We start from the raw sequence: 23,057 nt of genomic DNA, 5'->3' as shown, positions 1-23,057 counted from the left end.
AAGAAAGAAGTCAATGTGGAAGCCGGATTCACTTCACAACTGGATTACTAATTTAACCACTGAAGTTGTCAACTAAATAGATACTCCTTTGGTCTTTTTAGTTGCCAGCAGAAAGGGAGTGCGGGTGGGGGAAAACAGTGCATTCCTCAAGTGCCTAAATAATTGCCCTGGCAGCCCAAAGTTGTCGGAGTGCAAGAATATTACTGGAGAGATTATTGATGACTCTTGGCTATGGATGTGTCCCATTGGAGAATATACACGGGGTGGACAGAAGACCAGGGTCAAGGGGGAAATGAATGATGTATTTTAGTATCGGCTGCATCCACTAATGCCAACATGGCCACTTCTAATAAATCAATTTCCTTTTCTCTGAGAAATGTTGCTAGAGACTTATGATTTAAATGGGGGTGGATTTGTTGGAGTCCTGACAGCAGTGACATGAAAAGTTGTAAAATGGGGCAAAAATCCCTTAACAAAGGTCTCACTTAGCAACATAAATTTGGGGTTCAATTGTGGGTCATAAATCAAGGACTACCTATACAGTATCATGCTAAGTTGCATTTTAGTTTAAAACTGCTGTGGGGAACTGGTCCTTTCTAGTTTGGAATAGCTTCTAAGAGCTATCAAACTATCCAACTACCATGTAACAACAAAAGGCAAATCCTCAAGGTGGGCTGGAGGGAGGTGGCTCACGTGCCCCGGGCTGCTTCAATGCAAGGTCCTGACTTGCAGCATCCTGCCGTTGCCGCCGCCTCCTCCCTCTCCGACTGCAAAACTCGTGTGCTTCGCCAAACGCTCCGAGCGAGGCGAGCTCTTTCATACATAGAGAGAGAGGGAAAGACGCCGGCGTGCTCCCGAGAGGATCCTCCCCGTCGTGAGGATAAAGGAGCGGGATAGAGATTCAGTCAGAATCGGCTAGAGAAAAGGGGCTCGGCAGTGACGCCTCTGGTGCGGCCACCTCAGCTTGCCAGCCTTGCCCCGCTATGAGACGATGCTGTGACAGCCGCTGCTGCCGCACTCCCTTCTCTTTCCTCGCCTCTCCTCCCTTCGCCAGCAGGAGTGTGCGCGCCTACTGCCACTGCCGCCGCTCCTGAGGCCATCTGGGGCGGGCAGGTGGGAAAGCAAGCAAGGTGGCTGCGCTGTCTTCTTTTTCCCTCAGCGAAGCGCCGCCGCTGCCGCCCGCCACCGCCACCTGCGATGGACGAGGAGGCGGCGGAGGCACCCGAAATGTCACCAAGGCAACGAGTGCCTCCCGCCGGGCCCTCCGCTCATCCGCCAGGGCCGTGGCAGAGCCGCGCGCGCTGGGGAGAACCAGGAAACACCCGCGGCTTGCCTGCCACGGCCCTGGAGGCACTTCCTGTCAGCCTCGGCTAGAGAAAAGAGCCAGCCTCTGGGAGCACGCCGGCGTCTTTCCTCTCTCTCTATGTATGAAAGAGCTCGCCTCGCTCGGAGCGTTTGGCGAAGCACACGAGTTTTGCAGTCAGAGAGGGAGGAGGCGGCGTAACGGCAGGATGCTGCAAGTCAGGACCTTGCATTGAAGCAGCCCGGGGGCACGTAGCCACCTCCTCCAGCCCACCTTGAGGATTTGCCTTTGTTGTTGGTAGCTTGGCTAGGCGCTCCTGTGGCCGCCCTCCCTTGCCTTAGAAGGTAAGTGAATTATTTTAAAACCTCCGCTCATCCCGCCAGGGCCGCGGCAGAGCCGCACGGGCTGGGCAGAACCAGGAAACACCCGCGGCTTGCTTTCCCAGCTCTGCTCAGCTCACGGCCCTGATAGGATGAGCGGAGGTTTTTAAAATAATTCACTTTACCATCGAAGGCAAAGGGAAGGCGACCACAGGAGCGCCTGAAATGTCTCCTCAGGGCCCGGTTGCAGGGAGGAGCCCTGACTGGCTGCACGTGGCTGCACCAAACACCGCGGCGTTGCTGTAACGCCACGGCAAGGGGGAAGGGAAATTAACGGTGGCGGAAGGTCTCCGATATGAAGTGCTCCACCAACGCAGGCAGCACCATATCCGGGCATGCAACAAAGCTACTCCAAACGGCAAGCCGCCCCCGCCATTCCCCCCATTTCATGTTTAATATGGGCCTTAATTTGGGGAGGGGCTTGATTGATTTTATGCCAATAAATCATGCTGGGGCTTCCTATTGGTGGAGGCCGTATTGTTGGAGAAACACGGTATTTCTGAAGAAGGATCCAAATCCATCAAGATATTTGCACCTCAATTCTTTGCAAAGCTCCATGTCTATTTCTGTGAGTTAGAAGAAGAGGGATTTCAAGGCTGTGGAAACAACAGAGGGACTATCCATTAAATAAAAAGAACAAAGTAACAATACGGAACCAAGTCACACTTTTCATGCCGCGTCCAGTTTGTGGCTTTCCTTTCTTCTGTTAGAAAGTTGATTGTTTCATTATTGCAGCCTTTGAAATTTTGAAACAACAGCTTTCAATACCCAATAAGGAAATTATTGTTAATGATGGATGAGTTTTCTATATGGAGAGATTAGATAGCCAGAAGGGCAGATAAATAGATATTATGAAAAATGTTAAAGGGAACATAAAATGAACACAAACAAAACAGAACAAAGAAAGACAAGGAAAAAATAATACAAAAGGAGTAAAAAGAAATAGAAGCATCTGGTTTCCTTTGCAGCAAATTAAAATTTGATTACAAAGTTATCTCTTACTCTGTTATTGCAAAAATTCCCTCTTTTTCTATTATCCATTTTTTCTCCCTAATCCTTCAAAAGGCAACTCGTAACTACACTGTTCTCTAATTCGTGCAAAAACTTTATAAGCAGTAGCCAATCAGCCATAAATGTTGATGCCTCCTTTTCTCTAATCAAACAAGTTAATTTAGCCACCTCTGCTCATTCCACCCATCATTTTTACATTTTGGCAAATAAGTTCAAACTTTTCCAATTTTGCTCATATAATAATTTCCCTGCAGCTGTCTCACATTAAAAGCAAAGTCCCCTGACTTTTCTCTCTGGGTAGACAGATTTCCTGGAGGGGACCAATATGTGTATGTTTGTACAATATGTGTACAGTGCAATATATTTTCATGTATTCAGATTTCATAAAAAATATGTAAAAGGGAAAAAAAATAAGAATTCAGTTATTTAGTATTTCTGCTTTTGAGTCCAGTCTGAAAGCTTGATTCTCAGAAAGGGAGGAAATTCTTGAAAAATTCCTTGTTAGGTTGAATGAATAAAAGCTAGCAAAAACATGGCAAAAAAAAAAGAAGGCTTGTTTTGCAGACATTGAAAATAAAAGATAGAATTAAGATACCCAGATAGTACTCATTCATTCTGTAGTTGGGAATACATTGGGTTTAGATAGCCAAATTTGGCCATAGGTTCTGCCTCGAATTACCTTCCCAATAAGCAACCAAGTCAGAAGATCATTTAAAAGCAGTTTATTGAGGGTCATTGGGAGGTAAAGTGCTGGGGGGGGGGGTTTGTGTGTGTTAGTTGAGGGTCGGTGCTGCCTCTGGTTGGCTGTGTGGTTGGTTTGGATTCTGAGGGGTTCCTAGGCTGGTTGTAGGTCAATGTGTCTGTGGATGGATTTTGTGGTGAATTTCTGTAGCTCAGGTGTAGGACGAGGGTGGAGGTTCACTCTTCAAGATTGTGGGTTGGTTTCTGAACATTACCAGGCTAGGTAACATCTTCAGCCGAGTTTAGGGGATGTCTGCGTTGTTCTGCTTATAAGGTCTTGGTGTGCCCAGTAGGTCTTGTGATGGGTCAGGGGTGAGTGCCAACTCAAAATATTTCTATGGTCTTTTTAGAGCTGCCAACAGAAAGGGAGGGGGGAGCAGTGGGGCAGCTTGCAAACCGAAAGTGCATTCCATAAATGTTTTCAGAGATAGTAACTAGGTGAGCGAAGTTTCTTCCCTGCAAAATTCTAACTGGAGAGCATGATTGATGACTCTGGGCTATGGATGTGTCCCATTGGAGAATATGAATTACGATACACCCAGGGGGTGGGAGAAAACCAGGGTCAAGGGTGACAATGAATGATGTGTCTTAGAGTCGGCTACACCCAGGCAATGCCGGACATGTTAACTCCCAGTAAATCCTTTGGAAGTTTTGGAAGTTTGGCTTGAGACTCAGGATTTAATTGGGGGTAACTGCCGGAATCCTGACAGTGGGTGTGTCTAGTGAGGATCTTGTGATAGGAATAATTAGTTAGCATCTTCTGATGGGTTTTGTGATGGGTAAAGTGTGGGTCACATCAGGTGAGGGTCTTGTGATGGAGTTTGTGATGGGGAGATTACATCAGGTGAGGGTCATTGGGAGGTGAACTACTGGTGTGTGGAGGTCTTGTGTGGATTGCTTGAGGGTCGGTGGCATCTCTGGTTGGGTGTGTGGTTGATTTTGATTCTGGGGGGGTTCATAGGCTGGTTGTAAGTCAGTGTATCTGTTGATGGAATGGCTTGTGGAGGGCCAGGCTTCGATCCACTCTTGAGCGTGATGGGTGGTAGCATGGCCAATGATTTTTGTGTTGCTGCAATCAAACTGATGTGTTTTGTGTCAGTGTGGGTAGAGATTCAGGATTTGGGATCATGGCATTTGACAGCCAGTCAGTGTCTGTGGATCCTGGTTTCTAATTGATGAGAAGTTTGTTCCATGTAGAATCAGTTGCAATGGTTACAATTGACTTTGTAGATTACAGTTAGAAGACTGCAAACTGTAAATATACATTGCTCACATTTTACATCAGAATATGATTGTCTACAGACAACTCACTGCAAAACATTTCAGTAGCAAATCTTCCAGGAGTAACGTAACCGTGATGTGTTTATGACTGGGGCAAACTATAAGGTGACCTTTTGATATTAGTCTTGCCATTCAGCACAAAAAGGCGTCAGGCTGACATTTGAAATCATTGGTTCTTGTATCACTTTGGCCATAAATCAAACAGGGCAATGCTAATCTTCACAAAATACGTCATTGCACCTCATTTCGGTTCTACATCCATTTAGCTTAAATTATTTCCTAAACAGTTAGTGAAAAATAGACTCCTCAGGAGGGTAAGAATGTAGGTTTTGTTGAGGTTAACCTCTTGAGTGCATCAAGCAAAGTAGTCTCCTGTACTAGGCTTTTTAAAATAACTAGCAAAGTCAAACCTACATTCCTGTTCTTCAGGATGTCACCCATTAACCAATGTGGGTCTCTGAGTAAATACTCTATGTGTATTTAATTGCAGCCACAAAGATTGCTCTTTTTCTGTGCTTAATGACAATCCAGTCTCTTTGTGCTCCTGGACATATTGATTTTAAATGCCGTCCTTACCCAGACAAGTAGCTTTCTACATTTGCTGTGTCTGCAAAGGGCCTTCTGTTCTCTGCCCTAAAGAGATACTAATCTTGTTTGTATTTTTTTTAATGGCCCTGTCGAAAGCCTGAATGTATTCGATGAGTAACAAGCCTGAATGTATTCGATGAGCAATCATGAGCAACACGAGAAAATGCTGGAAACAGTTCATCTCTCTCAGATTTTCTCTGCAATCATCCTTTTTCTAGTCACTGAATATGTTTTCCATTCTAGGCACGTATTCAAATGAATTCTTCTTGTTTATTTATTACGGCACTTGCCCAATTCCATCGCTCTCCATTCTAGGCAGCATACAATATTAAACTAAAACAGTGTGGAACTGTATAAAAGCCAAGAGAAATAATGCAGTCTCTAACAGATCCGTCATTCCACAAGGAGGCTACCCCCATGATCTATCCCCAGGCCTTGGGGGACACATCCAGATTTTAATGGCTCTTTTGATGTGGCTGGGTGAAGGAGAGGCATATATAAGTCTCTGAAAGAAGACAAGCTTCTTAGACCCATCAGGCACTACTGTTTCATTGATGAGAGCTGAACATGAGGATGCAACTCAATGGACTATGGGAGACCCCCCCAGTCCATCAGATAACGAGGCCCCATGAAAGAACTGTGGGAAGAAATATTCATCTGGTTCAGTTCCAGGCTGGGAGAAAGACACTGGAAACATGGAGGCTGATTGGAAAGATGGTTTATTGATGTAGCACAGGGGTCTTCAAACTTGGCAAGTTTAAGACTTGTGGACTTCAACTCCCAGAATTCCTTAGTTAACAAGACTGGAGGAGGAATTATGGGAGTTGGTCCACAAGTCTTAAAGCGGTCAAGTTTGAAGACCTCTGATGTTGCAGAACCACATGGAAACGTTTGTGGTCCTGGGCAGCTGACAAAATGGAGTTGCGAGTGGATGATTTTTATACCTTCCTTTGGGCTTTGAACTTGAGCATCCTATTCCTGTGCAAGAACATGTCCTTTAATGTTCTATTGGCTGTTGTCAAATTCCTATGGGGTCATGTAGGAGTCATAGCTGGCTCTATAGGCAAAAGAGAAAATGCAAATCCTAGGTGCTTGTCTGAGCTAATCTGGTTAATCTCTGGCTTATTGTTTATCTGAGCAACAGGGTGAAGTATGGGTTGCTCTGGGAGGGTGCAGTGAAGGGGCTTGTGTTCTGAATGGGTGTCAGGCAATTCCTATTGTGGTTTAATGGCTTTCGTCCTGTGTTGGATCTTGGGTGAGGAGCTTGCTTTCTAATCCTACTATTCTGACTTTGTTCAGACTTTGCTGCAGGGAGTTTCAAAATATCTTGTCTGAATGGATTTCTGCTTGCAGTATTTGCTTTGCCTCTGAATAGAGCTATCTTGATACTTGTTTTCCTCTTTCAATAAGCTCTTTATCTCTTAAGTGCTGGCATCTGCTGTGGGCTATTAAGGATGTGGGGGCTGCTTTCTACCTCTAAAAAAACCCACATTTCTCCATTTCTCTTTTTGGGGTAATATAATATTCTGCCTTTTTTAATATGTCCCAAAAGATTTCATTCTTCTAGGAGGGGTAGGCGCTAACTTTCTACAGAACTTATAAGCAATAACCAGAACCTTCTTCCCTGTGAGGAGAAGGCAGTGATGGGTCATGTGTTTTACAGATAAGCCCCAGATCTCGATTGTTAAGTGAGTTCCCCTGCTTTGTGCACTCTTGTTATGTGTCTTTGTGGCTGTTCTGGGTCTTGTGAGATGAGAACATCGTCTTCAAATCTGAAATGATTTCAGTAAAGTGCCATTGATTTTTTTTATTCTATCTTTTGCCGCATCTATCTTTTTCCCCATTTACAAAGTTCTTCTTCAAGGCAGGCTGAGAAAATAACTTGTTCTGTGTTGATTTCCACTTCAAGATCATTTAGGCAAATTGTATTTTCTTTTTCTTTCTTTCTTTTTTAAAAAAAATAAATTTTATTGAATAAACGTTAAAAACAATTGAACACAGTGTGACTTTCTTGGCCATCATTTTGGCCATACAAGCTACAGTATAGAGATACACATAACAGTTAATTTCTTTTTTCCCTTATGTTATTAGTATAGTGCCATTGTATTTTCATATATTGATTGTAAATAAAATACAAGCTGAATAGTCAAGATCTTGTTGATGACCCAAGCTCTGTAAAGGACCTTGGAATACTCACCTCTAATGATCTAAGTGCTAGAGCCCACTGCAACTACATAGCCAAAAGGCATTAAGAGTTGTTAACCTAATCCTACGTGGCTTTTTCTCTGGTAATATTACACTACTAACCAGAGCATACAAAACATTTGCTAGACCAATACTCGAATACAGTTCATCAGTCTGGAACCCACACTACGTATCTGATATTAGCACAATTGAGAAAGTCCAGAAATATTTCACAAGAAGAGTTCTCCACTCCTCTACTCGTTGTAGAATACCTTATGCCACCAGACTTGAAATTCTAGAACTAGAAAACCTTGAATTACGCCGTCTTCGGTCTGACTTAAGCATGGTATACAAAATCATACATTGCAATGTCCTACCTGTCAATGAATACTTCAGCTTCAACCATAACAACACAAGAGCACACAATAGATACAAACTCAAAGTAAACCGCACCAAACTTGATTGCAGGAAATACGACTTCAGCAATAGAGTGGTCAATGTCTGGAATACTCTACCCGACTCTATAGTCTCTTCCCCAAACCCCAAAAACTTTAACCTTAGACTGTCTACTATTGACCTCACCCCTTTCCTAAGAGGCCTGTAGGGGGCGTGCATAAGCGCCAACGTGCCTACCGTCCTGTCCTATTGTTTCTCTTATTCTTTTATTTTCTTATATGTACCCATTTCATGTATTCACAACTATGTATACATTTATACTTATTATCTTGTAAACAATTGGCAAATCAAATAAATAAATAAATAAATAAATAAAATAGATTGTAATAAGTTTATGTAAGAGGGGTGCCTTGCAATCATTGTAAACAGGGACACGTTGGTAATTCTTCTCTGTAGGTGCAGATACTAAAATAAGTGCTGGCTAAGGAACAGGTGGAAATGAAAGCACAGACGAATGCAAACCAACTCAGGCAGAAATTCTTGAATTAAGGTCTCCACTTAGTTCTAAATCAAGGATTGCTTAGCATTTTCTCATGCCGAGAGAAATAGCAGAGCACATTTGTCCTAAAGATGTTTTTCTGTTTTTCCAGTAGAAAATAAATGAAAAAGAAAAACATAAAGGACTTTTACGATGGAATGGTGACTTAAAATCAGGAGGCCCATTTTTCTGTTTTATAGTGTACTTAGTCTGTCTAGAGGCTCATTGTATCTTCTTTGGTTTCTCTTGAAAATGTTTCTGCTGAAGGTAGTTTTTTTTAATAGTTTTGCTTTTTTTCCCATGACACCTGCAGGATCTTCTCAAGACTCAACCATGCATAAAAATGATGGCCATACAGGTCAATTTATTTTCACAATTGTCTTGAGTTTAGCAGATACTACAAGTTTTTTAGAATAATACTATAAAAGCCTTCCTTAGGCATTTACTAAGCCGTACATACTTTTTACCTGTACCAAATAGGAGGGAGGGTGGAGGGAGGGAGGAAAAGAGAGAGAAAGAAGATAGATAAGAGAGATGAGAGAGAGAAAGATAAGATAGATAAGAGAGAGAGATAAGATAGATAGATAGATGATAGATAGACAGACAGAGATAGATAGGATATATAGGATATATAAAGAGAGGGGGAGAGAGAGGGAGAGGGAGAGAACTAGAGAGAGAGAGAGAGAGAGGAGAGAGAGAGAGAGAAGATAGATAAGAGATACAGAGATAAGAGATATAAAGAAGAGAGATAAGAGAGATGAGAGAGAGATAAGAGAGATAAGAGAGAGAGATAAGATAAATAGATAGACAGACAAACAGAGATGGATAGGTAGGATATATAAAAAGAGAGGTTGAGAGGGGGGGAGAAGATAAAGAGATAAGAGAGATAAGAGAGAGAGATAAGAGAGAGAGATAAGAGAGAGAGAGATAAGATAGATAGATAGATGATAGATAGACAGACAGAGATAGATAGGATATATAGGATATATAAAGAGAGGGGGGAGAGAGGGAGAGGGAGAGAACTAGAGAGAGAGAGAGAAGAGAGAGAAAGAAGATAGATAAGAGAGATGAGAGAGAGATAAGAGAGATAAGAGAGAGAGATAAGATAAATAGATAGACAGACAAACAGAGATGGATAGATAGGATATATAAAAAGAGATAGGTGGGGGAGAGAAATAAAGAGATAAGAGATAAGAGATAGAGATAAGATAGAGAGATAAGAGAGAGAGATAAGAGAGAGAGATAAGATAGATAAGATAAATAAGAGAGAGAGAGAAATAGATAGATAGATAGATAGATAGATAGATAGATAGATAGATAGATAGATAGATAGATAGATAGATAGATAGATAGATAGATAGATTTGGATGATATAGGTATAGATAGTTAAGCGATTCTTAGACTGCCTTGCCTTGGGTGGAGGACTGCAGAGAGGATGTTCCTTTTCTGGTTCATGGCTTTTACCCAACATAAAAAGAACATATATAATTTTCTGCCCTGTATCCACCAGGGCATCCTGTTTGGAAACTAGCAGCTAAAGTGTGAACTTTAAGTGGTCTTTTCTCACCATCCAGATGGGTTCAGTCATCCGCAGTGACTTTGAAATACTGGCTGATTCACAGGAGGCCAAACTTCTCCAAAGGAACACACACACACACACACACACACACACACACACACACACACACACAGAGAGAGGCTGTTGCTTTTTTGCCTGGCTTTCTTCTCTAGGCATGATTTAGGCAGAAGCAGCCGCAAGTCTAGCAATGGCAAGTAACACAGCAGGATTTACGGCTGGAAGTTCTGCTCGCTTTTCTTTTATGGAATAAATAAATAAAAGGAGGGAGTGAAACACTCAGAGAGCAGAGAAAATGAAGGAAATAAGCCATTTTTGTGCCTCACAGCTCCATATTCCTGCCAACCTCTCTATTATGGTGTGGTTGAGAAGATGATAATTCGTAGGACGTATCTGGACCTCTCCAAGGTGGAAAAGGAAAAGTGTAGGCAAATGAGTCATACACTGACTCTTTTCTTCACTCAAGAATGACCAGATTTTCCTTGGGCAAAATAAAAGGTGCAGATCTGAAGTGATGCATAAGGATAAAGATAACTTGTGGTTTACGTTTATTACTTTTCTTTACAAAGGAAAATTCAAGAGCCAAACCACATATTTTAATAAATATATCTGAAACCAAACATACAATATAAAAATATACAATATACAAATTGTATATATACAATTTGTTTTAGAAAAAAGACCACTCCATTTCCATGAGTTCCACAGGACTGCTAAAGACTGTATGACAAAAGGACAAATGCATGTTTTGGAAAATGAAATAAATCTGAAGGGCAGCAATAAGAAGCTTGTCTGCTTTCTATCCTGACCTTTTCTTGCCTCATTTATTATACAAGAACAAAACTATATTCTCTTTTCCAACCAATACATGGCGTAGAAGAGGCTGGGCTACTGAAGTCCTGAAGCATTTCAAAGATACACATTTTTTCAAAGCTGCATTGTAAAGTTGCTTGGGACTTTGTGTTCTATATTAGCATACTCGAAATACCCCTGTCTGATTGGTCCAGACATACTGCAAAGTGACTGGTTCAATAAACTACTGTGATTGGCTCAGTATGAATCAACCGCGATTGGCCGGGCCGATCAAGGGAGATTCAAAGAGCTGTCATTGGCTGGCAAGCTGCGAGCAATCCCTATATGAAGGGCTGCCTCGGCTCCAAGGTCTAACACAGATCTATACATTGAATAAAGAGCTGAAAAGTCACACTGGTCTCGAGTCTCTTTCCCCACGATCTTACACTTTGGTTCAACTGAATTGAAACTCAGCTTCTCTTGGAGGAATCTTCTCAGATAAAATACTAGATGATATGTTTGACTAAACCTTTGCTTAGAGAGTTTTCTGGGGCCTAGCTTCATTTTTAGTCCGAATTGTGGTTCCAAAGATTTAACCTTTTTCCCCCCACACACTTTGTGGACATTCCAGAACTGAACAGTGAAACACCATCAGAGTTAGCCCGGTCTCTTTTCATAATGTATACTATGCTGGAGGTGAAGTTGCTAGGAAGGACTCACAAAATGTAGAGGCTGTGATAATTATTCATTCATTCATTCATTCATTCATTCATTCATTTATTTGTTTATTTATTTTTCAAGCATGTATTAGATAACAGGTATAAGTATAAACATGATTACGAATACATGAAATGGATACGAATAAAAGGGGAACATTGGGATAGGGAGGGTAGGCACATTGGTGTGCTTATGCACGCCCCTTACAGACCTCTTAGGAATGGAGTGAGGTCAACAGTGGACAGTCTGAAAGTTTTGGGGGGTTGGGGAAGAGACCACAGAGTCAGGTAGAGCATTCCAGGCATTGACCACTCTGTTGCTGAAGTTGTATTCCCTGCAATTGAGTTTGGAGCAGTTTACCTTGAGTTTGTATCTATGGTATGCTCATGTATTGTTGTGGTTGAAGTTGAAGTAGTCATTGATGGGTGGGACATTGCAATGGATAATTTTATATACTACGCTTAGGTCGGACTGAAGGCGCCATAGTTCTAGGTTGTCTAAGCCTAAAATTTCAAGTCTGGAGGCATAAGGTATTCTGTTGTGAGAAAAGGAGTGGAGGACTCTTCTCATGAAATATTAATGTCTTATATGCAATGCAGGTTCCAGACTGATGAGCTGTATTCAAGTATTGGTCTAGCAAATGTTTTGTATGCTCTCGTTAGTAGTGTGATATTACCAGAGAAAAAGCTTCGCAGGATTAGGTTAACAACTCTTAATGCCTTTTTGGCTATGTAATTGCAGTAGGCTCTGGCACTTAGATCCTCAGAGATGAGAACTCTGTTACGTTTGTTATTTTAGTTCTTTGTTTTATTTGTGTTTTCTAATGACCAAAAGAAGCAACAATGAAGGCTCAATGATTTGCTGAGGAAACACATACAAAAGTCTCATTGATTAACAATTTCCCCTCAAAATCAGGGAATTGCTGCATCACAAGGAAAAGCAAAACTGTACCAGCCAGTTATGATGGTTTCTGACTAAATATTATGTACCCTGTTTGATGCCATTCTCCAGGGGGAGGTTAATTTCTGTTCCTGCAGGTAGTTCTCAACTTATGACCTCAACGGAGCCCCAAAAGTTCCATTGCAGGGCGAGGTGATTGAGTTGCATCCAATTTTACAATCTTTTTTTTTCTTTTTTGGCCATGGTTATTAAGTCAATCACGGCCGTTAAGTAAAATGTGTGGTCATTAAGCAAATATGGCTTCCCTTGTTGACTTTGCTGACCAGAAGCTGGCTGGGAAATGGTCCCTCAAATGACAATCAAATGACCCGGGACAATCTGTCCTAAATACTTGCCCATTGGCTGAATAAATAAATACATGCCCATTGGCTGGATTTTGATCATGTGACCACAGCGGTTGCAAGTGCGAAAACTGGCCCTTAGTCACCGTTGAAATGTCGAATGGTCACTAAACCAATGGCTATAAGTCAAGGACTATCTGTACTTAATCGCTAGGCAGGTTACAGGTAGTCCTCACCTTATGACTACAACTGGGCCCAGAATTTATGCCGCTAAGTGAGACATTTGTCATGTGAGTTTTATGGCTTTTCTTCCTAAGTGAACCTCAGCGGTTGTTCAATCAGTGACATCGTCGTTAAGTGAGTCTGGCTTCCCCCTTGGCTTAGCTTGTCAGACGGTCACAAAAGGGACCCCGGGACACTGCAACTGTCATAAGTATGAACCAGTTGCCACGCATCTGAATGCAAACCAGCTGAGTGTGGGGGGAAACGGCCATAACCCACTTTTTCCGGTGCCGTTGTCACTTTGGTCAGTAAATGAACTGTTGCAAGTAGAGGACTACCTGTCCATAACACCTATCCCATGTCTAAAGGTGAATTGATGATAATTGCTGTCCCTTCCTTTGTGTCTGGCATAAAGGAAGACAAGGCACTCTGGGCCCTTTAATTGTTTCTCCCTTAGCCGGGAATGTTCCCCTGCTTGCAACTTGGGCTTCCTTCTTTCAGGTGCAAATATACCTGTTGTCCACCTGTAAACAGTGTCTTCTTCTAACCTAAACTTGGCCTTGATGATGTATCTTCTAGGTTTCTTCTACAGCCCGAGCAACTCGAAACACAGCATTAAAGAGCGGCTTATGAAACTCTTGCGCTGTTCATCTTCCAAATCGACCTCTCCTGACATTCAAAGCAAGTTTTTCTTCCTTCCTTCCTCCCTTCCTTCCTTCCTTCCTTCCTTCCTTCCTTCCTTCCTTCCTTCCTTCCTTCCTTCCTTCCTTCCTTCATTCCTTTTCCCATTGAAAAGCTTTTCGGAATTTAAATTGCACATTTCCTGTAGCTGTCAGTTTCGCCAGGTTCGGCTTGGCGCTTCCCGGGCATCCTGCCATCAATGGCTAGAAAAGTGGGGGAAGGAAAAGATAGATGGGCAATAAATCTTTGTGTGTCTGTGATGGGAAATAAGGAGGGGGTGGTAAAAGTCAACTTGTACCAGCATCCAGGGCCAGACTCCCCAGGAAAGAGTGTGGATTAACCACAAACATCTCAGCGTTCTCAAAACACTTCAACGAGTTCTGATTGGCTGAAGAGGGACTGGTCACAGGGGGAGGGAGGGCTGGGATGAGGGGAAACCTTTATGTATCCTTGGTGTGTGGGAAACCCAGATCTAGCCTGACTTTACTGCAGCCAACATCTCTTAGAAAAAGAACCTTTCACTTCAAGTGAATGAAGTCTTTCTTTCCTAATGGATTGGTTTGGGGCAGGTCTGACAGTAGTACCATCTTGGAAAATAATCTGCATATTGGATAACCATATATAGCAGCCAGGGAAGTTTGAAAAATGGAGATATCCACTCCACTTGGCACATTCTTAGCCATTGTGGTTGACTTCTCCCTATTTTTGAACATTTCTGCAGTCATGAGGTACAGTGTAACTCACTGTTAAGAACCAAAGAACACAACATAAGAGATACTGCACTGGAAATAAGCTTTTCCTTGTGCCGGGAATGGAGCCCCATACCGATAACTATACAACAGAAAAAAATTCTGGTCAAAGCCAGAGAACATTCAATGCCACACTCGAGACCAAAACTGATGTAACTGTTAACATCAGTGATCCCCAACCTTTTTATGCCGCGGCCCGGTACCGGCATCAGCTGGGCGGCGCAGCCCGGCACGGCATCAACTGGCGCCGCCATCTTTTGATAGAAAAAGTGCTTCCGGTGACCTCACGGAAGCACTTTTTCATCAAAAAGATGGCGGCGCAGCGCTCCGGTGAGCTTTTTGGGTAGAAATGGCTTTCTACCCGGAAAAGCTCACCGAAAGCGCAGGGCGCCATCTTTTTGATGAAAAAGTGCTTCCGTGAGCTTTCTACCCGGAAAAGCTCACGGAAGCACTTTTTATCAAAAAGATGGCGGCGCCAGCGCAACCAGTGGCCCGGTAAGACTTGTTCGCTGGACGGTACAGTCCGCGGACCGCGTTGGGGACCCCTGGTTAACATGATTCTGAATTGACCATTATGGGTTAAAGATTTTGAAAGCATGTTGTCCTGCATTGCACAAAGTTGCTGGAAAGAGGTTCAAAGGCAGCCTCTGTTGTGGGTCTGCAGAGCAATTTGAATTCAGATGTGAAGGGCTCTACCCCCCATGTTAAGGGTTAGTCTTCATGGCCATTTTTCTTAGTCTTTCGAATTATCAAGGCGTTAAAAACTGTGAATGTGTTAAGCACCAGATTGCCTAAACTGGCTGTAAGAATTAGCATTCTGCTCTGACAGAAGACACCAACCCTTGATGTGAAGCAATGTTCGGGATATGTATTTTTCTTAGTGTTAGATTTCTATTGATGCTGTTTTTTGAGAATGTGGGGGTGGAGAGAAAAAATAGAACCAATGTTTTTGGAATTGCATGGTGGAAAGGGAGGAGGGGGGAAGGGGGAAGGAGGAAGAGGAGGAGGAGAAGGAGAAGGAGAAAGAGGGGAGGGAGGAGGAGAAGAGGAGGAGGAGGAAGAGGAGGAGGAGGAGAGGAGGGGGAGGAGGAGGAGAGGAGAAGGAGAAGAGGAAGAGGAGGGAGAGGGAGGGGAGGAGAGGAAGGGGAAGAAATTAAACAGGATAAAATGAAATGAAATATATGCTGAAAAGAAGCAATCAAAGGGAAGAACTTACCAAGTAAGTTTTCTCTTGAAAAAAGAGAAAAATTACTGCCTCAGCAATGACTTGCTAAATCTTTGGGAGGCTTAAATGCTACTGGAATTATCATGCGGTCACTTTAATAGAGGGTGAATATTATGCCATACAAGTAACAATGTGTGGAAAGAAAAACAGCACGTAGAATCCATCCCTCTTTTCTGACGCAGAAAAGCTGCTCAATTTGATGGGCTCCTCTTATATTTTCCAGCAGTTAAATGGGAGCGAGCAGGAGGGACAAGACAGGAGTTGGCATACCTCAGGAACCCCGTAATTTGTATTTACGGTAGCTTTTTTAACTGCCTTGCTCTGCCTGCTGTTTAAAGGGAGGAACCTCTTGGAAGCTTTGTTTGAAGGAGAGGAATTATTCTCAGGTGAAACTTTATTTTGAGGCCCTGCTGTGCCGGAGACAGCTAGAATCTGACAGTGGAGCAGGTGTGGGATCAAAAAGAGGAAAATTGGCACCTCTTTACTAAGACAGGGGACAAAATTATCCAGGTATGCTGGCTTCCATTCCAGCATGAATCATCTTACAGGGAAAACAAGATCTATTGTCCATCCCTTGGACAGTGCAAATGCTTCGGGCTGAAAACCAGAACAAGAAATGTCGGGCACAGAAGGGGGCTGTTCAGTGTTCAATTCGCTGTGGCCTTTTCAGGATATGCCATTCCACCTCCCCCAATTCCTCCTCCCTTCTCTTTACAATAAGAGACCCTCTACATCAGGGGTCCCCAAACTTAGCAACTTCAAGACTTGTAGACTTCAACTCCCAGAATTCCTGAGCTAACATGACCGGAGGAGGAATAATTCTGGAAGTTGAAGTCCACAAGTCTTGAAGTTGCCAAGTTTGAAGACCCCTGGATTAAAAAGTTGTGAGGAGATTGGGATTCTGAGGCATCTCTCTGCTTTTGGAAGGGCTACAGAGTCCTACTAATCATAGATTGGGTACTCAGAGCAACCCCTAATCCAAGTATCACCCCCTCTTCTTCAGTGAGGCAGGTCTCCTGCTTTGAAAACTGCCCCCCCCCCCCACTTTTCCTGTTCTCTGTGGGTACTCTTGTTTTTGTCCCTCCTCGGTGCCCGTCACTTAAGTCTTCCACCAAATTACTACGGCATCCCAGCTCTCTCATCCTCCTAACTTTGAAATACTTACATTCTTGACAAGATAATGCCACACTCCTGAAATCAGCATAATACATCTTGCGTTAAATTAGTATCATTTTTTTCCCCTAATGTGTATTATTATGCTACAGTGGAGTGTAGAATTTTTTGGGATGGTGATGGTGGTAAAAGTTGTATTGTGGATTCCAATTCAGAAAGTTAAAAATGAAACTTGTCGGTGGGTTTTAGTTAAACCCTCTTAACTAGGCCCACGAGAGGTAATTTCTTTCTTTCTTTCTTTCTTTCTTTCTTTCTTTCTTTCTTCTTTCTTTCTTTCTTTCTTTCTTTCTTTCTTTCTTTCTTTCTTTCTTTCTTTCTTTCTTTCTTTCTTTCTTTCTTTCTTTCTTTCTTTCTTTCTTCACTCCAGGCAGCAGGTGAGACTCGAGGGAAAATTTGTCTCCCTTCCCCCCGTATAATACCCAACTTCACACACAAAAAAGCATTTGAAATGTTAGATTTTTTTTCTTCATGTAAGCACTGGCAAGCACTACATACGTATGGTATAGGATAGGTACACTATCTTAGTTTAAGGTACAGGTAGTCCTCAACTTACAACAGTTCATTTACCTTCAAAGTTACAGCGGCAGTATTACATGCTGAATACAGAATAACAGAGTTGGAAGGGATCTTGGAGGTCATCTAGTCCAACCCCTTGCTTAGGCAGGAAACCACACACCACTTCAGACAAATGGTTATTCAATCTCTTCTTAAAATCCTCCAGTGTTGGAGCATTTACAACTTCTGGAGGCAAGTAGTTCCTCTGGTTAATTGTTCTCACTGTCAGGAAATTCCTCCTTAGTTTTAGGTTGCTTCTCTCCTTGATGAGTTTCCATTCATTGCTTCTTCACGGGGTTTGGAGAGTAGCTTGACTCCCTCTTCTTTATACAACCTCACAAATATTAGAAGACTACTATCCTGTCTCCCCTAGTCCTTCTTTTCTCTAGACAAGACAAACCCAATCTTTGTTGTTCTTTTCTGCACTCTTCCTGTAGTCTCAACATCTTTTCCATAATCTTGTTTTTTTTCCCTACAGAGGATCTACAACCCCATTCAGCGAGCACTGTTCTCCTTGGGATCTGATCAAACGCTCTTTTGCATCTATTCTTCTACTAGTCTTTCTGTGCCACTTTACTTTATCCCTTTTAACAAAATCTCAGTTTCTCAGTCCACTTCCTACCAAACAGAGCAGAAGGCTAGCACCACCAACAGAGTTGCATTGTTTCTTTCTACAGCAGGTTCAACCAACCAACCAACCAATCAGAATAAAGCTGGAAGGGACCTTGGAGGTCTTCTAGTCCAGCCCCCTGGTCAAGCAGGAGTTCCTAAACTATTTCAGACAAGTGACTGTCCTGTCTCTTCTTAAAAACCTCCAGTGATAGAGCACCCACGACTTCTTGGAAGGAAGCTGTTTTGCTGGTTAATTGTCCTCACTGTTCCATAAAATCTAAGGTGCCCCCAACTTGGACTGAGGACATGATGATGTCTTTATTTTCTCTTTTATTTTGCCATGTTTCTATTTGCCTTGATTTCTATTTTATTTTATGTTTTATTCTGTTTGTTTGCATTTCATTTTTTTCTTCTCTGGTTTTAAAATGTTGATATCTTGGGCTTTAGACCAGGAGTGTCCAACCTTGGCAACTTTAAGCCTGGAGGACTTCAACTCCCAGAATTCCCCAGCCAGCTTTGCTGGCTGGGGAATTCTGGGAGTTGAAGTCCTCCAGGCTTAAAGTTGCCAAGGTTGGACACCCCTGCTTTAGATTGTTTGACTTTCTTTGTTGCTTTTGTTCCTTTTTACTTTGATGGCCATTGGATGTAATTAAATTGATTTCATACATTTAAAAAAAAAAATAGGTGGAATAAATTACCCTACTTTCTTTAATCTTACAATACCGGGAAGCAAACTTTTAAAAGCAACACTCAGCATAGAGAGATTATGAAGATAATACCTTAATATAGCACAGGAATAATATATCTTATGGACAGTTTTTCTTGGTTCATAAAAAAAATCAAATGTGCTCTGTATAGAATTAAATAAGGAACAAAATCCACAGTGTATCAAATAATCTTTTAATGAAATGCAGTTGGAAGCCCTTTCGTTTAAATTGTACTGTCAGGAACAAATTTTAAGCTATAAATTAGTGGAGCACAAGCTTCTCTCTCCCCCCCCCCCCCCACAAAAAATGCACTGCCTGGGATACAGTTTGCATGACAGGTTTTTAGCAAATGCTCCCTGGCTGTTCATCATGACTTGAAAATTGGAGTCTGTTAAGTCTCTTGAATATTGAGCAGCTGTGCTTGCCACTTTGCTTTAAAAAAAAGGGGGAAAAAGATTTAATTCTCAAATGCAAATTAGAGATATTTAAATTGGGCAGATTCTAAAAAAGGCTTGATTTTTTTCAAAATTGGATTAGTTAGTATGCACTGTGCACTACGGAATGATTACTATTTAGGGATGCAACATTAGGGCGGTGTGGAGCCCACGGTAGGCAGGGCATGCTTTGGGAAGTGGGCCCCACTTCATTTCATTAAGACAACCTTGTCCTCCAGAGCAAAGGTCTGCAACCTTGGCAACTTTTGTCTGTCATTTGTTAGAAATGGTGTAGGGTCTCCCGCTTGGTCGGGGGGGTTGGACTAGATGACCTACAAGGTCCTTTCCAACTCTGATTATCTGTTATCTGTTACTTTAAGACTTGTGGACTTCAACTCTCAGAGTTCCTCAGTCAGCTTTGCTGGGAGCCATTGATCAGCTTTGCTGGCTGAGGAACGCTGAGAGTTGAAGTCCACAAGTTTTAAAGTTGCCAAGGTTGGAGACCCCTGCTGCAGAAGACTTCCCAGGTTTCTTCTTTATATTCAGACACGTGGACAGATGCTGTATAGTCATCTGAGATTCCACTTGGAAAAGTCCACAAAGCAGTTCTGACACTGTGGTCTCAACACCTCTTCACTCCTGTGTTTTGCCAATGTGTTTATTCTGCTTACTATCACGCAATCCACCCCTATCTCAACCCCTTCACTGTCTTCCTGTTGAGCTGCATCAAGAGCACAAACTCTGCAATTGTTTCTGTACCGGGTCATTAAAATCATTTTAACAGCACTGTTTAGCTTTTCCTATTTCCTCAAATAATACATTCATCTTAAATATCCAGGGAGGAATGCCCAAGAGGAAGAAACCAAACCAAATTATTATTAATTTTCTTCCTGGGTCTTTGCACGTAGATTGTGAAATATACAGCAGGCCGTGTTCATTTATTTTCAACAAGACCTTTTGCAAACTTAAGAACTGGTGACTTTTGTTTTAATAGCAACTGAAATTGTGAAGGTGGCTTCTGCAATTTTTTTTTTTTTTTTTTAGCCTTGGTACATAATTGCAGCCAAGCAAATGTCAAGGGAGATCACATGGAATACAAGAAAACTCTGTAGGAACAAGTGAGTTAAGATCTCTCTCTCTCTGGATATTATTCCAAAATAAAGACAGACTTCTAGGCCTAAGAGTTGGAGTAGTTTATCACCTGTATCAACCTGTCCAGCTTATTTCTCTTCCTATTAAAATGATAGGTGTTGTCTGAGACTTTACACATGCACAGTACGCCAAAATCAAAATAGAAAAACCAGTATACTGGGATTTGAGGACTTGGCACGTCTCCTCAAATGCCTTCTAATCCAACCTTCTGCTCTGCAACATTTCAGACGAATGGTTGCCCATCTCTTCTTAAAAGTCTTAGTGTTGGATCATCTACAACTTCTGAAGGGAAGTTGTTCCACTGGTTGATTGTCCTCACTGTTAGGAAATTTCTCTCCTTAGTTCAAGGTTGTTTCTCTCCTTGATGAATTTCCTTCCTTTGCTTCTTGTCCTGCCTTCGTGTGCTTTGGAGAATAGCTGGACTCCCTCTCCTTTATATGAGCCCCTCAAGTATTGGAAGATTGCTACCATGTCCCTAGTCCTTTTTTTCATTAAAGTAGACACTGTCCAATTCCTGCTATTCTTTATTGATTTTAGCTCCAGCCCCAAGGAAGGGAGGGAGGGAGGGAGGAAAAAGGAAGGGAGGGAGGGAAGTAGAGGGAAGCAGAGGGAAGAGGGGAGGGAGGAGAAAAGAAGATGGATAGGAGGGAGGAAGAGGGAGGGAGGAAAGGAGGAAAGGAAGGAAGGAAGGAAGGAAGGAGACCAATAGGGCAACCAATAGTGAGATGGATGGACTTAATTACAAAAGCAGTGAATGCACTATTGAGAAACATCCAGTTTGAGAACAGACCATCCTGGAGATATTCTGTTTTTGTGGTGGCTGAGAATCAGAACTGGCTTGACAGTATATAATCTGGTACACAAGTAATCTTAATATTCATTTCTACAAGTTATGGAAGCCACAACACTTTTATTCAAAGGTCAAAAACTGAAAACTGAGCTCCCTGCATCTGGTGTTTATGAATTGAATATGATTGGGGGGGAAATCACGTTATTCTACATAACCAACCCAGTCCTATTGCTGACATTTTATAAGTTATTAATGAACGGGCAATTGCAATTATTGTAATTATTGTCAGGGGCTGCTTTTCGTTGATGAACTTGGTGCATCTAATCTACCAGGTCTCCTTTCTTTTCCAGCTTACATGATGATGATTGGAGATCATATTTTTGCCGTGACCGGATTCCTTCTTGGTAATCTTTCCTTTTTGCTTTGGTTTCTTAGACAGCGTCGAAGATGAAATCGAAATGGCCACTGTGCGACATCGGCCAGAAGCCTTGGAACTGCTGGAAGCCCAGAGCAGATTCACAAAGAAGGAACTTCAGATTCTGTATCGGGGGTTCAAAAACGTAAGTGTCTCTTCTGGATTTTGCCCAAAAAGTAGATAATTGGGAAATTACTGAAAATATTTTGGGGGGGAATGTAACTGCATAAATACACAATGCCTATTTCTCAACAATAGTAGAATGCACCCAGATATATGATGGTAATGATTCGTTTCCTGGCCACTGTTGGTTAAAATGATCTGATGTTGTGATTTCTGTGGGGACAAAATGCTCCTTGGAATACTATGGCTGAAATCGCAAGTATTTTGCAGAGCGTTTGTGAAAGGAAGGGTGGAAGAAAAACACACCAATAGAAGAAGTGCACACCCACACCCCAAGTAGATTAGACATGATCCTCAGGAATGAGAAGAATAATAGAAATAGAACTAGAACTAGAAATAGAAATAGAGTAGAGTAGAGTAGAGTAGAGCAGAGCAGAGCAGAGCAGAGCAGAGCAGAGCAGAGCAGAGCAGAGCAGAGCAGAGCAGAGTAGAGGAGTAGAGTAGAGTAGAGTAGAGTAGAGTAGAGTAGAATAGAATAGAATAGAATAGAATAGAATAGAATAGAATAGAATAGAATAGAATAGAATAGAATAGAATAGAATAGAATAGAATAGAATAGAATTATTTACTGTCAAGTGTGACTGGACACACAAGGAATCTGTCTTTGGTGCAGAAGCTCTCAGTGTACATAAAAGCAACAAGTGATCAACTATGATCATAGTCATCATAAAAATGCATTAATCCTGAATTGGAAGAATGAACACTTAGTGATAGTCATAGGATGCTAAATAAGCAATCAACATCAATCATACTAGGATACTAAATCAAACAATATAAATCATAAGATACAAGCAACAAAGTGATGGTCATAAGAAGCTAAGGAATTAGGTAATAGGAAGGATGAGGAGAAGAATAGTAATACCGTCTTAGTAAATAGTTTGACCGTGTTGTGGGAATTGTTTGTTTAGCAGAGTGATGGCTTTCGGGAAAAACTCCCCTTGTATCTAGTTGTTCTGGTGTGCAGGGCTCTATAGCGTCGTTTTGAGGGAAGGAATTGAAACAGTTTATGTCCAGGATGCGAGGGATCTGTAGATATTTTCACAGCCTTCTTTCTGGCCATGCAGTACACAGGTCCTCCATGGAAGGCAGGCTGTTTTCAGCTAGATGTTATGGACAGGACAGAAAGTCTAATGAAATGAAAAAGTTGCAGATCCAGTCTTACTAACTAATGGGAATTAACTGGCCAACGCACAAGTGCAGATCAGTATTTTTTCCCTGTAACTTTATTTTCATGCAACAAAACCCTAAGAACACACAAAACATTTAGCTTTTCATTTTGGAACATCACTCTAGACACTTTGTCACTGAAAATAAACAGTTGTCTTGATTTCAGGACAGCCGTCTCAAACCCTAAGGAAGCTAATCTTCTCAAAAGAGGAGGAAATCTTTCTTCAAATGAATTTGGATTAAT

At 42.0% G+C, this 23,057-nt stretch overlaps 1 protein-coding gene across 5 annotated transcripts in view; it reads left to right on the top strand.

Annotated features, from left to right (window-relative positions):
- KCNIP4 (potassium voltage-gated channel interacting protein 4) overlaps nt 1-23,057 on the top strand; it is a 281,003-nt gene that overhangs the window by 226,508 nt on the left and 31,438 nt on the right. For 4 of the 5 annotated variants that reach the window (XM_026678823.2, XM_087963404.1, XM_026678825.2 and 1 more), the window contains exon 2: nt 21,484-21,608. In XM_026678823.2, coding sequence (XP_026534608.1) covers nt 21,484-21,608 — 125 coding nt within the window. Of the gene's footprint in view, nt 1-13,549; nt 13,656-21,483; nt 21,609-23,057 lie in introns of all 5 variants that reach the window. The other variant, XM_087963403.1, reaches the window with a different exon arrangement.

Source organism: Notechis scutatus, chromosome 4, assembly GCF_049901735.1.
Source record: "Notechis scutatus isolate UNSWTSFEM ecotype Mainland chromosome 4, rNotScu1.2, whole genome shotgun sequence".
Lineage (NCBI taxonomy): Eukaryota > Metazoa > Chordata > Lepidosauria > Squamata > Elapidae > Notechis > Notechis scutatus.
Note: the sequence above shows the minus strand (reverse complement) of the source record. Positions and strands in the feature narration are given on the sequence as shown.